The sequence below is a fragment of the Harpia harpyja genome, chromosome 13 (genome assembly GCF_026419915.1).
Source record: "Harpia harpyja isolate bHarHar1 chromosome 13, bHarHar1 primary haplotype, whole genome shotgun sequence".
NCBI classification, from domain to species: domain Eukaryota; kingdom Metazoa; phylum Chordata; class Aves; order Accipitriformes; family Accipitridae; genus Harpia; species Harpia harpyja.
Genome location: NC_068952.1, coordinates 43,336,291 through 43,350,863, shown reverse-complemented (window position 1 = coordinate 43,350,863; position 14,573 = coordinate 43,336,291). Strand labels below are relative to the sequence as shown.

The window sequence follows — 14,573 nt, the reverse complement described above, 5'->3', positions numbered from 1 at the left end:
TTTCACTCCATTTTCTTTTCATTTCCTGTCTAACACTTAATTCTAAATACATTACCTTCGATGCATCAACTTGACCTTGTACGTCCATGTTTCCCTGCAAGCTGCCTAGCACACAGAATGTGTACATCCATACATATTCCTCCTTTCCTTTCAGAGAAAAATATGTAAGTTTTTCAGGTGAGAAACAGAACACAATATAATACCGCATATGTGATACAAGACTCAGCACTTCCAGAAATTCATTAAGCCCTTACCTTGTGGCCAAGTGTATTTCTCATAAAAACATCCAATATAAATACTTGAAACAATCACGAAATTCATTATGCCCTAAACCCCGCTGTTGTATTATTCACCCTCCAGTTAAAAATTTATACCTTATGTTCTAATCTGAATTGGTTTACCTTCAGCTCAGGGTTTGCATCTGAAAAGCCTGCCTTCGGATAGAAGAAACAAAAAAAACCTTTAGTAAAAGAAGGCGGCTTCTTCTCCCTCTTCCCCTCCCCCAGGCCCATGTAGGTGTTCTGATAAAATCACCTCTTAACCTCTTCTTAGACAAGCCAAATAAATTGAGCTTCTTCAGACTCAGGTTTTTTTAAACCTCAGAACAATTCCTTGAGCTCCTTCTAAGAGGCGAGATAGAGGTGAAACAGGACAAAGCATTGTTCCCTTAGTCCACTAAGGGAGAGTCACCGTGTCACACATCCAGAGAAATCATTCAAACAGTAGCTTGGCTGTGGTGTCCCAACCACAAAATAATATGTTTATTTTTTCCACCACTTTTTTTGTTGTCATTTTATTGATAAAAACTACACAAAAACTAACTGATCATAATAATTAATTAAAAAAAACAAAAAACAATGTTACACATTCTCCTGTGTTTTAGAAATTGTGTCAGCCAGTGAGTTTCACCAAATACTCTTGCTTTAAAAGATTTTCCTTCTGATCCATTTCAAGCACATCATTTCCATTTTGGTTCCCAAACGTCCATTATTTTTGCTTAACAAGCACCGCTGGACTGTAAATATGAGAGTCGTTACTCCGTTGCATGTTTTCCCCTTTTTTAGAGCCCGAAAAGTAATTATAGTGTCAACAATGAAGCACAATGAAGATAGTAAAAATCAAAAGCACCCTCCATAGTGTACAGCCTGTGTCTTAAATGTACATGCACCCAAGTTTCTTTGTTTCTGCTGCATCAATTGCCAATGTCCTTTTGGTTCAACATAAGCTTTAATGCCCATGTCTGAAGTTTGAAATATTAGCGCTTGACCACTAAAAAAAAAAAAACAACCAAAAAACAAACCCCCAAAAGAAAAAAGAAAATATATATCTATCTTTTGTTTGTTTAAAAAGAACAAAAATATTAAACAAATCTTTGAAGAGTAATAAACACTTAATAAGGAAACATGGCTGACCCACCCCACCCAAACCCTTGCCCTCCCCACCCCCTCTATTTTTACCTGTGGTTCTCCTTCCCTGGAACCGTGCAATGTAGAAAAATCAAATATACAAACAAAACTCTTAATCCATCCCTTTATGTAGCTAGAGTGAAATCTATTTTTTTTTTTAATAAGAACTTGACAATCTCTCTTTAATATTTACATTGAGGAATTTGTTTGAAAGTTTAAAGCAAAGAAAATCCTGAAGTTCTCAGTGTGTACTGCAAGATAGCATTTCCACAGTCTGCGGAGTTTGCTTTATCCCCTTCCCTTTGTCTGTGTTGGAACATTTGTAACTGGAATGGTAGATTTTAGTTTCTTGCCCTGGTCTCTTCTGAGATGAAAGGTCCCCCAAAAGAACTCCCCACTCCGCCCCCTGAAGAAGTCGTCGCCATCATTAGTTTGGTATTCTCTCAATGTAAATGGCTGGAGCAGCCGAACGCGCGATTGTAGCTATGAAGCTGTGGTCTCGACTGAGTTCCAGGTTGGTTGTCTCAGCCTGCTCCCGGGACATGGTATCGTACCCCTTATTTACATGGAGAGGCTTATGAGCTTGGCAGTATCCGATCACCGGTTGGTCGTAACTGTAATAGGGTAAAGTCTTCATGTGGTGAGGAACCTGCACCAGAGAAACAGAGATCAAAAGAGAAAAACATGTAAATAACGTGCTTAGTCACGCATCGGTACAGCATGTATTGCAACGCAGCCTCAAACCCACTGGGTGCTCAGCACATCCATGTTCATTGCACAGCTCTCTCAGCGAGATAAACCTCTGAGGCTTCTAGGTTGTCTGCAGCACATGCAGATCTCTCTCGAACAGGACTGCTGACATTCGTGACAGTCAGTGGGTCCCCACTCGTGGACGGACGTTACATCTGCTGGAAGCCTATGTAATCACAGACTCGTTCCGGCCCTTCGCAGTGTGCTGAAGCCAGATTCGAGGGGGCTACTCTCCATTTCGGTGACTATGTTTGTGGGCTGATTTTCAAAGTGGTCTTGCGTACTGAATTCTGACCTCTTTTGGACAACCAGGCTACAAAGGGTAAACTGGAAGCTGCTGGTAATACAAACCTTTTAAAAACTGGCCCTTCTTCCAGTGCCTCAAAAGGGGCTGAGCATTTCTACAAAACTCAGACCAGCCTGAGCATGTCAAAGGACTGGAAAACCTGGCTGCCAGCATGTGTAGCTTTCAGCACAGCTGGAACACGTGTTTATTTCTTCTATGACAAAGCTGCTTGCCCAAGGTCACGATTTCCTGGGTTCTTTATCTTACAACCTCACCAAGAGAAACACTATCAAAGCGGCTCAACTGATGCTCGCTAGAGCTGAGCAGATCTACCCCTTGTAAAAATGGTCATGTACTTGAAAAGTCTGCAAGATCTATCCTGAATCTCATCTCTCTTCTTTATGTAAATATTCAGAAACTGCCAGCCCCCCACCTTCTTTTTTTCCCATAAATGTTCTAATGCTTGCAAACGTTAATCCTACAGGTAAATATGATTTATGGCACAACATCAGATACAAATCTTTGCAGATAATTTTATCATCTGCAAGAGATGAGCTGATCAAGTAGAAAGAAATATGCTCTTAGGGAAAAAAACACACACTGCAGGAGATACAGGCAAGAGTTTATTCTAACACTGCTAGAAAACCTGAGCTCATTACAGCCGGAGATATCCTACACATAATTCAATCTTGTAACAAATGCCTTTTTATTTTCCATGCCGAACTTTAAGTGAAGGCTACAGAGCTAATTTATCACAAATTTCCATTGCACGGTGCACTTCATTCAAAAAGGTATGAAAAAAGCAAAGGCATTAAGACTAATTATAAGTTTTGCAGGGTTGGAGTTCCTCTTGCATTTGGATCTCCTCAGCAGTTAGATTCCTCCCCCTGCTTCTCTGCAGAACGCTGGAGAGATTCCAAAACTCTTCCACTAGATGGAATTCAGCTGAAAACGTCATTTTACGTGACAGTTGAATGGCAAGAATGCAGAAGACAAGCTGCTCAGTAGAATTTGATGGGACAACTGTGCTCACTTGTGGATCAAATTCAGCCACAGTGCAAGAAACTGTAACTCCCTTTGGATACAGTAATATCTATGCCAATTCGTATCAGGGCTTGAATCTGTCCTCAGCCTTTAAGGCAGCTCTTTATGATTCCATAAAAGCCAAGGACTGTTTGTGTTCTGGAGAGTTGAGAGATTGAGGTCCCGGCTTTACAGCAATAATACACAGTACATTAACCACCTGAGTCCTGTATGCAGCACTGTTTGCTTGTTTTCTCCCCTTCTCCAAACAGGAATCAAAAGGATCAGGATCTCAACAACATCCCTAAACGGTGGATAAACACGCTTCCTTTTCAACTATTTCTCAGTAGTTTTATAGAATCTCTCGCTTGTTTTCACTTAGAAGTCAGGTTGGCGTGTGTCTGAAATCATATTAATAAGGGTCGCTGTGCCATGTGTGTAGAGGGAAGGTGGATATTCTTTGTCAGTGTAAAAAATAAAACAAAATAGATATATCAGGCAACCCATGAGATTAAGGAGTTGCAGGTTAATCCATACAAAGCATTTCTAGGATAATGAAGCCCAGCAATGGATTTGCACCTCCCTGTTCTCAGGCCTGGCTCTTGTACTACTCTTCCTCTTCCTCTTTTGGGTGCTAGATCCCATTAAAGGAATTTAAAAAACTAATCATGTCAAATGACTATAAGAAGCATTATCCTTGAGGTACCACCAGTAAAGACTGAATGAAGAAAGGCCACCAGCCACCCCCTCCCAAGTTAGTTCTTGTGACGCCTCCAGAATCGAGGTAACAACTGTACAAACAATTCAAAAAAGAACCTTCCTGATCCAAGCGAAAGCCTCCAGAGGACTGTTCCCACAAAATGGAGTGTCCTTTCCTTCCCTGAAACTACTTCTCTGAAACACGACGTTGCATTTTCAGAAAGACGCGAGGGATCAGTTTTCATCTACAGTGAAGCGACCATACATGAAACCCAAGCGCACAAAAGCTTTTTCAGGACACAGCCTTGACTGCAGAAACTATTGCAAATGTGGGCACAATTGTACCAACACTCAGTTTGGTGCAAGTAAAAAAGATGGAAAATACTGATGACATTGTTCACTCTAAACAAAGCTGACACTATTATATTTTCTTCTGATTCACAGATCAACAAAACATATTTAAGAGCATCTAAGTTGTTGAAAATTAATTTTGTAAGTATTTTTGCTTCAGGTTCTGAAGTAACTTCTTTTTTTGTTTCATTACTGCTATGGAACTAATGCCTGAAGATACTGAGATGTGACCTTGGACAAGTCATTTTATGAGCTGGAAAATGAGAAGATTAAGTCCTGCCCCTGCTTGCCCTTGGAGACTAGAGCTCTTTGAGGCAAGGGCTGTTTGTGCAGGGACCAAAACAACACAACTCTAACCTGAGCTGGGGCCTTTCAGCTGCTATGGCCTCCTAGAGACAAAAAAGCAGATGACTAGAGTGAAAAAATCCAAACAGGTCACTAAATGCCTCACCAAATAAATACAGACTCTGGGATTCTGCCATCTCTATCTCAAGGCATTTTCCACAGCAGACACATTTTTCACTGGCTAGAAAGTGGGAGTAAGGCTGAGAATTTACCTGCCAGCGAATCAAAGGCAGGGCCAAGAAAAGAACCGGGATCCCCTAGCACGGTGTCCTTCGCTACCTCCTCCATGCCACTCTGCTGCCACTAACCACAGCCATTTATGCTACAAAATTCTTTAAATTTAGTTTTGGAAAAACTTCAACTGTAAATGAAGATAGAGAGTTGCTCGCACAGAAACACAACAGATACAAACCAAAACTCTTTCTTTCATATAATCTGTCATAACATCTGATTCAGTTCCTGGCTCCGTGTGCTCACTCACAGTTATGCTCCATGACAGCACGGTCCGGTACAGCTCGTGGAGCTCAGGGGTGGGACACAGAATGCCAAGACGTTTACCAGCAGATGATGCATGTGTCTGTTTACAGCATTTTCTGAATGATTTCTTGTTTAGTTTTGAAAACCAAAACTGCCTAATACTTACATGAAGGATGAAAACTTTTTGCAGTAGGAAAAACATAAATCAACAAGAGAAGGAACTCCAAAGTCACTGGTGTACATGTGATGGACATTTTGGTTTTAATCCATGTATGGCACCAAGCACGATTGTCTTCTGCTCTAATGCCTTACAATAAGTGCTCATACTGTCTATCCACTGTTGCAGACAGTTAATTAAGTCAACGAATGAATCTGTACTCCATTATGCAATGAGCTTACTGCCTTATAGGCACTCTAAGTGTTCAGTGCGGGTTTTGGGCTAATGGGCTGGATTAGTTAGGCGGTATTGACTTCTGAAGTCCACACCTCTGTAGATCTTCATTCTAAATGTAATAAACATCGCATCTTAGCAGCCACACACTTCAAACAAAGGTTCTATTACAAGCAAAATTTACATAAATCCCCAGCTACAGGAGGAAGATTTAGCAGTGGAAATTTAAGAATGCAAATCTTCCCTTTCGCAGTCGAATTGACATTGGAGAGGTTAACAGCTCAACAGCCTTGCTGCAGCGTAACAACTCCCTTCAAAACAAGCTGGACTAACTTGAGTTTACCTGAAATTCAGTGGAATTGGCCTGCATTAAAAAGGTATTTTTCAGCATTCGCTGTCCACTTTTCCTTTGACATTCAACAGTGATGTTCAGTTAAACCCTTAGTCATTCCAACATGGAAATACATGTATCCACATTCCAATTCAGGCATTTTACACCGCACTGAATTTTATCAGCAGGTTTACTTACTCATGTTAGAAATATTGGGAGATAAATTAGCTAACTTATTCTATCAATTTCTCATTATTATTACACAAGAAAGTTGTATTAAAAACAATTAAATTATAAGAATTCGGCTTGGACTTCTGCTTCTCATGGGTGCAGCCATTAAAACCTAGATTTTTATCAAAACATCAATAAAAATCTGTATTCTGGAACTTAAAAAGTATATCAGTAAAGTTGAAACCCTACCATACAGCCACTGAACCTGGTGAGCTTTAAAGAATATTGGATTGGGGCCTAAGTGAATACCAAGTGACCTTGTTTCTAAAATACTTTTCTCTCTCTACCGCCTCTCATAGTACGTTAGACACCCTCATACACTCTTAATTGCTTGCACTGCCTCCGAACAGGACACTTCAGTCAACTTGAAATTTGGTCCTGATACGAACCCTAAGGTATGACACCTCTCTACCAAGTAATGCCAAGAGAGTTCAACAAAATAACAAGTTCTTCATACTGACTGCGACTCCTGCTTAAGTATTTTCTTCTGTGCTCACAGCAACAGACTTATTGCTGTGAAGACTAGTTGAGGATCAGACAGAGATTAACTCTCTTGTCTCACTCAGAATCACTTGCAGTTCAGCAAGATATAATCACTAGCAGTCCCAGGCTGAAATAATTTCCTGGTAAACTGTTAAATCAAATGTTGGAAACACACGTTTTCAGAACAGATCTATTTCATGCTGGAAATATTACGAGTTTTTTCTTTATGCTCACTTTTGAAGAAAGATCTCCCACCATTCATTATCCTGCAGAGAAGGAAATTCTTTCTTGAGAAACATAAATGGCCACGGATGTCTAAGTGACTCACTACCAGAATTATCAACAAGCAGACATAAATGTAGTATAAGGAAGGACTGACAATCCCAGCACAGTTTCTGGGGGGAAGTCCGTGGTGGGATGGAGTGCACTTTATTTTTTTCCCTGAAAGGAGAACGGTGTAAGGGCACAAACTGTCACAGGATCCTCAGACAAGTAACTGCTTTGGCAAGAACCTAAAACCTGGAGCCCAGCAATAGAAGTGATGTACTTTCTGAGAACCAGACTGTTTCAGCTGTCTCAGTCTGGGTACCTTGGCTTTATACATTCTCTGTTTAGACACTGCAGTTCATATGTCTTCAGTTCTGTTGCTTCTGTTTTCAAAGAGAAGGAACACTGTTTTTAAAACTAAAGGCATGCTCCATTCATCCTGATGGAAAATGTGATAGGACAACCACCACTGTCTTGCAGTAGACACATTTTCCTCTAAAAAACAAAAATGAAGCACGAATATTCTCGGGCAGTTGAACATTATCTGGTTTCACGTTAGCTGGTACTCCATGATCCAGGTAAACTGATTTATGTGTAAATACTTGCCTAGTTAATGATTACATGATTAAATTACACGCAAGTTTAGAAGTTGTCCATATGTAGTGGAAACTCAGAGTTACAAAATATGGAAGCTGTGTTTTCTCATTAGTGCTAATATTTAGTCTCAGAACACCATGACTTCATTGCTGAATTAGCATCATAGCTGTTGATAAATCAAATTCAGAGTTCATTTTAAACCCTTCTCATAACTTTGAGTAAAAATAAGCAAGATATACTATCATAGCTTTACGATTAGTGAAGCACACAGCTTCACCTTAGAGATAGATTGATTAGGCACATTAGGCAGATATAGCTGGTATAAACAATTTCAGTGGATTTCACGCTGCTGAAAAATCACAGTTAACAACCCTGGAACATCCCTTTGGAGTCAGCTCAGAAAAACAGTCCTGTTCAGGAAACTGCACAATCATACACTTCCTATTAAACCCATTAAAAGGGACAAATGCAGACACTGAAGTTAGTTCAGAAATATGAATGGGTATGTGTTTTCTTCTGCTTCCAATTGGAACAAACACAAAAGTGCCTGGCTGTTTTTTAAAACAAGCCTTTTGTTCTGAAATTCATGTTTCCTAAGGTAACTCTCATATTGACAACAAAATCAAAATCTCGTTTATTAAAAAATTCAGAACTCAGAAGTCGGAGTGCTCTGCTATGAGGTGGTATGAGGTTTTTATGAGTACTGTTTTTACTGCAGTTGTCTGTGTGACATCTGAGCAAATCAAGAAAACTGTCAACTTGATTTTTATGTGAAGGGTCTTCAAAATCTTTAATTAGCCCAGGTTTTCTAAGAGTTACAGATCCCACTGGGAACTTTGCCTCAGGTTGGGATGCCTACATTAGGCATGAAGCATTGAGCAAGAGTCTTTCGGTAGCTTGAATTGTAGGTGCAATTCCCACAATCAATCTCCTGCAATTTCATGTCCAATTTCCTTCCCGCTCCAGACAGAAACCACTTCTTTGTCTCCTCTATTTCCTACCAAATCAGATTAATGGTCTATGCAGCTCCCATGGGAGATGAGAGAGACAAGAAAGAAGACGACTCGGTCTGTAGCTAAAGGTCCCACGCTACGTGGTACTGAGCCCACTGCCCTGAAATCATTAGCATCGCGACAAGAACCACCAAGCCTGTCTCTACCAGTTTTCCCCAAGAAATCGAGGACATACTGCTAAACATGCACACAGGGCTGGTGTTCCACAGGGATGGGTAATACTGTCGACTCCCAATCTCTTGCACGCTTGCACACACACATACAAACTTGCATATATGTTCTCAAGTTAAAGTGCTGCACCAAGTAAGCTTTTCTTCTAAGTGAAGCACAGTATCTCCTTTGAGTCACTTCTCTGCAGTCTTTTTTTCCTTGTCTTACGCTTATGTCCGCCGTAATAGTCCTATAAACTGATCTTATGAGCATCCTACATCCATTTAGACTTGGATCCTATTGGTCCAGCTGGAATTGTGGCTAACGCAGAGTCCTGCCAGTCACTGAACTACAGCTGCTGAATACGATTTGGACCAAACCAGACAATGGATTTAGCCGACTGCACTTTCCTAGTCAAAACAAGTGGTGAGCAGCCAGGACAAAGACTGTTCTCCTAAGCAGAACTGAGAATTAAATCAAGGTCTTTGGAACCAAGCCTGAAATCTTCTGAAGGATGTAGGTGTTGGGCACAGGACAGCTTCTTCAACATATGCAGTGGAAGCCTTTTCTGTATCAAAAATTAATCTGGAGATAAAAGACTGTGGTTGGCAGGTCTCAGACCATGTCCTAGTAAAAAAAGTTGGTATCAGTGGAAATTTGGAGCCAAAATACTACAAATGACTGACAGGTGGGTCATTAATCTTACTCAATTCTTGTATTTCTGGCTGGGAAAATGGGATCCCCAAATTGACACAGACTGTCAGAAGAGAGGTCTTAGTATGAAAAACGTAGAGAAACAACAGACAGGAGACACAGGGTAGAAGATAGTGCAGCCATCAGTTACTTTTGCGTGTCCTATTAAAGGTCATAAAAAGTTAACCGATAATTAATAACTACAGGGATTAAACAAACATCATTGTATTAGATATGATTATAAGCATATTAACCTAATAAATTATATGTCATGTTAATAAGAAACTTATGGATATATAGGACTATATAACACTCTACAAAATTGATTGATTTCATATAAAACAAAGTTAATTAAAATATATCTATTAATTTCTTATGTGGGATTAAAATATTCACCAACTTTTTAAACCATCTCTAAGCTATGCAGGGCATGCCATAAAGACAGAATTTTATGATTCATTCAGTCATCCTTGCAGAGTGTATTTCATGTTTTAAACCCCTATATAACATCACCCTGTCAGTTCCACTGACACCGTGAACTGGATTTTAAGCTTTCCTTTCCTTCCCTACAGATAACTTCCTAATCCTTCTATCCAATCACACAAATGCCTTTCCCTTTAAAACCAAACCTCTCGATGGACTGTTTAACTAAGTGTGCTTTTCTAGAGATCAGGAGAAAAATCATGCACACCCCACTGCTCCCTCTATGGGCCGATTTGATCTTTCAATCAGTAAATGAAAAGGTTTCCCTAAAGGAAACTCCCAGAACGAAGAAAGTCTTCTAAGCCTTGTTATTGTTCCTTGGGCAAAATATTTCTTTTAAATTGCTGTATCTGTTTTTTATGGAGTATCTGGCTCATGACAAAAAGGCCCACTGATGAAAAACTTCAAGTGAGATTCTCAGTAACCTTCGATTTTTCTGCCGTGGAGGACCGATAAAATAAACAAACTATCTAGATATTCTAATTGGAAAGCCACTAATATTGCTTTCAGTGCTATTAGGATAATTTCCTATAGAATTCAATAGGAATAGAAGCCCGGTGGTTCAGAAAAGCTTTTACATTGCTTAGGGACAGAAGATCAGTTTTTGAAAAGCGATGCAGCACGTTGTAGTAGTTACCTATCTAGATGCAAAAGAATCCCCTTGGGTGCTTCCCCATATCTTTGGGTACCTAAATACACACATACCTTCAAAAACATAGTCTCTTCTAAGGCAACCCAGCTTCCATTAGACACTTCAAAAAGCTATATTCTCAACAGGAATTTCTGCTCCCTATGCATTGCATTAAGAGCTGCAAAGTGTAGATCATTTGTACCTAACCTATCAGGACAAGTCAAAGGTCCATCCAGCCCAGTCTCCAAGGGATCAAGAAGAAAGAGCAGAGCACAGGTCAACAATCCGGCAATAACTTCCGCAGAGCATTCTCCTGACCTCCAATACTCCCAGCTTCAGTTAGCTTTCTAAATTGCTGGCATTTCAGGCCTGAAATCCTATGGAGCTGGACCTTCCAATGTATTTAAGAGCCTGAAGCATCCTCACAGGCCCTAGGTCCGGTGCCGCATTTGGGAAACGGAGCACATTGTGTCTGTCGAAAAAGAATTATGACAATAAAGGAAAAGGTAGAGTTGTTTTTCCATGCAGTGATCATAAAGATGGCAACCTGCTCCATCCATTACTCACAATAAATAAGTACAGTATTTAATATGAACATCTGATAATGTTGCTGCCACAGTGACAAATGGAGGCACTGGAGAATGAGTGAAATAAGTCTTTGTCTCATATTAAAAAACTGCCTTTTCATTAGATCTGCCTGGAATTTATAGTGTGCAAAAGAGCTATCCAGAAATTGATGGTTTCTTTAAAGATTTTTAAATACTATTTAAAGTTGTACAAGGATTCTGTACATCAAGAGACCAAAAATGTACGTCTGGAGAAACGTAACTCAAATTGCACAATACTTTGCCCTTAAGGCATGAGTCGGTATAAACAAGGCAACATGATGGCTTATGATTAAAACCCACACCAGTGCTAGAAGAAAGGGATACTGGGTGCCTTATCAGACCGATAAAAGAAATGGAAGTTTTTCCTTCTATGTTATCTAGTTATACTACACCCAAAAGGTTTTGGCTGGAGTCACATGACAATCTCAACCCATTTTTTATTAAAAAAATGCTTAGAGCCACATTTATAATTGGCACTAATTCCACTTAATATGGCAATATTAAACATACAGGTAGTATCCAGCCCCTGCATCCCCAAAAAGCTATAACATGACAGAGTCCTCCTCCTCCTCTATCATAATTTAAAATTCAATGCTCAGCATTATGGCATTGACCTAAGAGAGCAGATCATTTGTTTTATTTTTCAGTCATCTCAAGACAAGTTGAAGGGGTCCTTCTTTATGGAAAATGGGTGCCAACAAAAAGAATAACTGGCAGAAAAAATAAAGAAAAAAGATGCTCACGCTACTGTTGTTTCACCTGATCTGGGGATCAGATGGTCTACATCAAGCCATCAACATCCAGAGCTGTTGATCAGGAATGTCTTTAAAAGTAGAGAAGCAAGCAAAGTGTCACAACTGTAAACTGAGCACAAGTTCAAGGAATTATTCATCTCTCCTGAGAAAACAGTGAGATAAATTCACTCCAGTGGGAGAGAAGGAGGAAACCGCTAGGACTACAGACCTTCTCGGACACGGGAGGGAGCTCCTATTATACCGAATGTCTCAGCAGGATTCTATTCATGGGAAATGACAAGATTTTAATTGCCTCCACTGTCTCCTAGCAGAGGAATCAGTGTGTACGGTGGCACAAACATACTGGCAAGAACATTAATCCAGTAGCAGAAGGGACAGCTTCTCCTCCTGATGTGCGTATGTCACTTCCATTAGCACTGATGGGAGCAGCGTGCCTACGCCGAGAGGAAACTGCAACCCCCTGCTTTCCAAGAGGTACTGATATATGACTCATATTGGGGTGAGGATTTATATAATCACCATCTTCACCGAAAGGTTAAGGAACAGTCTCTGCATCTTGCAGCACCATAAGTTAAGGTCGAGTAGGGCAGAGCTAGAGGGAAATGACTATGCTAGGTTGAGGGAGAGAAAATAATTCAGGGATGAGGATGAAGAATTGGCAGGGGGGTGCCTAATTGTGGGTGACACGCTGCCTGGTGCAAAGGCTGGAGGACCCGGTGTCAGGCCTTCTTGAAGGCAGTGGCTTTAAGTCAGGGCGGAGTGGCTGGAGCGTGCCCTGACCCTGGGGGACAGCCTGGCTCAGAAGTGATGGGGAATAAACACTCAGCTCTTTTCCCAGCTTCTCTGCCAAACCCACTGAACGCACAAACTGTGATGGGAGAGCAAGTTAATTCCTTAACTAGCGTGCTAAGGGGTGATGCTGTTCAGGCCAGCAGCTCCAAGGAAAATCTATCTACCTGAAGCTCAGGGACTAGCAGTCTGCCTAGCTATAAATATATTACCAGTAGGTATAGCTATGTAGTTCACCCCCGCCCACCTGTGTCAAAACAAGACACTACAGAGCAACACGAGGACTTTAATTAAAGCTCATAAAATGCCTTGAGACCCTTGGATATGATTACTACAACTCCCCACTGGATTCCTAAAGCCTCTCTTTACTGTGACAGGGCAAGCATATTCTGCCATTGCTCATCTGTGAGTGCGTGACATGCAAAGGAGGGATGCAACAGCAGCGTCATTACTGCGTTCTGCACAGACTCCTGCAATGGCAAACAGGAGGAACAGAAAAGCAGGGTAGGGATTCGCACAGTACACAGTATTAGAAAATTAATAACAAACATGGGTTCATGCTTCAGTCATGTTCTATAGAATCTTTGTATATCAGAGATCAAGCAAGCAGAAAATTAATGCAAGACTGTCCAGCATTGCAGGCAAGGACATTTCACAATGATAGCATTATTTTTTAATACTCTACAGAAAACAAATGACTTTTTCATTCCTCTGGGCAAGTTTTATAATATGCAGGGAAATCATCAGTAAAGACCTACTCAGAATCCCTGAGAAAACTGGAAGAAAGATGGGTTAGAAAATATTCTTGGCTTAGCAATCTTTGCTGCTACAAAACCAAGCGGATCAATTCAATTACTCCCTGAGAGCAAAACCAATGGAAATAATTATTGAGCAACAGTAGTTTAGAGATACTTTTGAAGCAGAAAGGAATGTCTGCATGACACTAAAAAAACCACATGTTAAATCCTCAAAACAGCCACTATCTAACATGAGAGGAGAGTGCAGCAACTACACAGAAAAAACAGTGCAACACCAGAAGCTAAGGTTTAGTGGTCACCCCGCTGAGAACTGGCACGGAAACTACATGGTCAAGATGGTTAAGAAGTAGAGGAAAAGACAGATGCTCCAAGCTGTCTTTTCTCTGTGGAGATGGAAATCAGCAAGTCGTCTTAATTTTGTCCTATTTTTAAGTACCAACAGTGAGCCGCTCCAAACGTAGGTTCAGGATGCAACAGCTTTGGGACTGCTCTGTGTCAAGATCACCACTCTCCCCTTTGAAACAGCTGTCAGCTGGCAAGAGCCAAAGCTGTAATTACTGGCAAACAGATTGTGATGTGTAAATCTGACCGGAAGCCTGAGACTAGCTCTGAAAAACAAAAAGTGTTCAGACACATTCAGACAAACAGAAATAAAGTGCCTTGCCTATACAGCTGAGCACTATTGAATCTAGCCAGGAGAGGGCTGTAGAGTACACGGACTTTGGTGCCTGCTTAGCTAGTTGCACTGTACAGACTCTGGCATTTCAGGAAAGCCAAACAAAGCGGTCTCGTACCTATTCTGACGCAATGAACATTAATAAGCAAAAATAGTTGTTGCCCACTTGGACCGCTTCTGTGCTTAAGCACAGCAGTAGCGATGGAGTGTAAATGAAAAGCACAAGGTTCAAAGAATCCTGCTGGAAAATAAAATCTGCCCTGTGAGCTAGATTTTGAAAACCAAAGGAGCTGCTGTTAGAAATATCTGCAGCTCACGTCAACAAGAGACAGCATGCTTGAACAATCTCTCAATCAGCCAAGCACAAGCCAAATGGTTTC

The 14,573-nt window shown here is 40.7% G+C and overlaps 1 protein-coding gene across 3 annotated transcripts in view; it reads right to left on the bottom strand.

Moving 5' to 3' along the window:
• Positions 1–727: 727 nt before the first annotated feature.
• Positions 728–14,573, bottom strand: part of LRRTM4 (leucine rich repeat transmembrane neuronal 4) — a 383,248-nt gene continuing 369,402 nt past the window's right edge. For 2 of the 3 annotated variants that reach the window (XM_052806492.1, XM_052806493.1), the window contains one exon: positions 728–2,055. In XM_052806492.1, coding sequence (XP_052662452.1) covers positions 1,834–2,055 — 222 coding nt within the window. In that variant the 3' untranslated portion in view covers positions 728–1,833. The remainder of the gene's footprint in view (positions 2,056–14,573) is intronic. The other variant, XM_052806494.1, reaches the window with a different exon arrangement.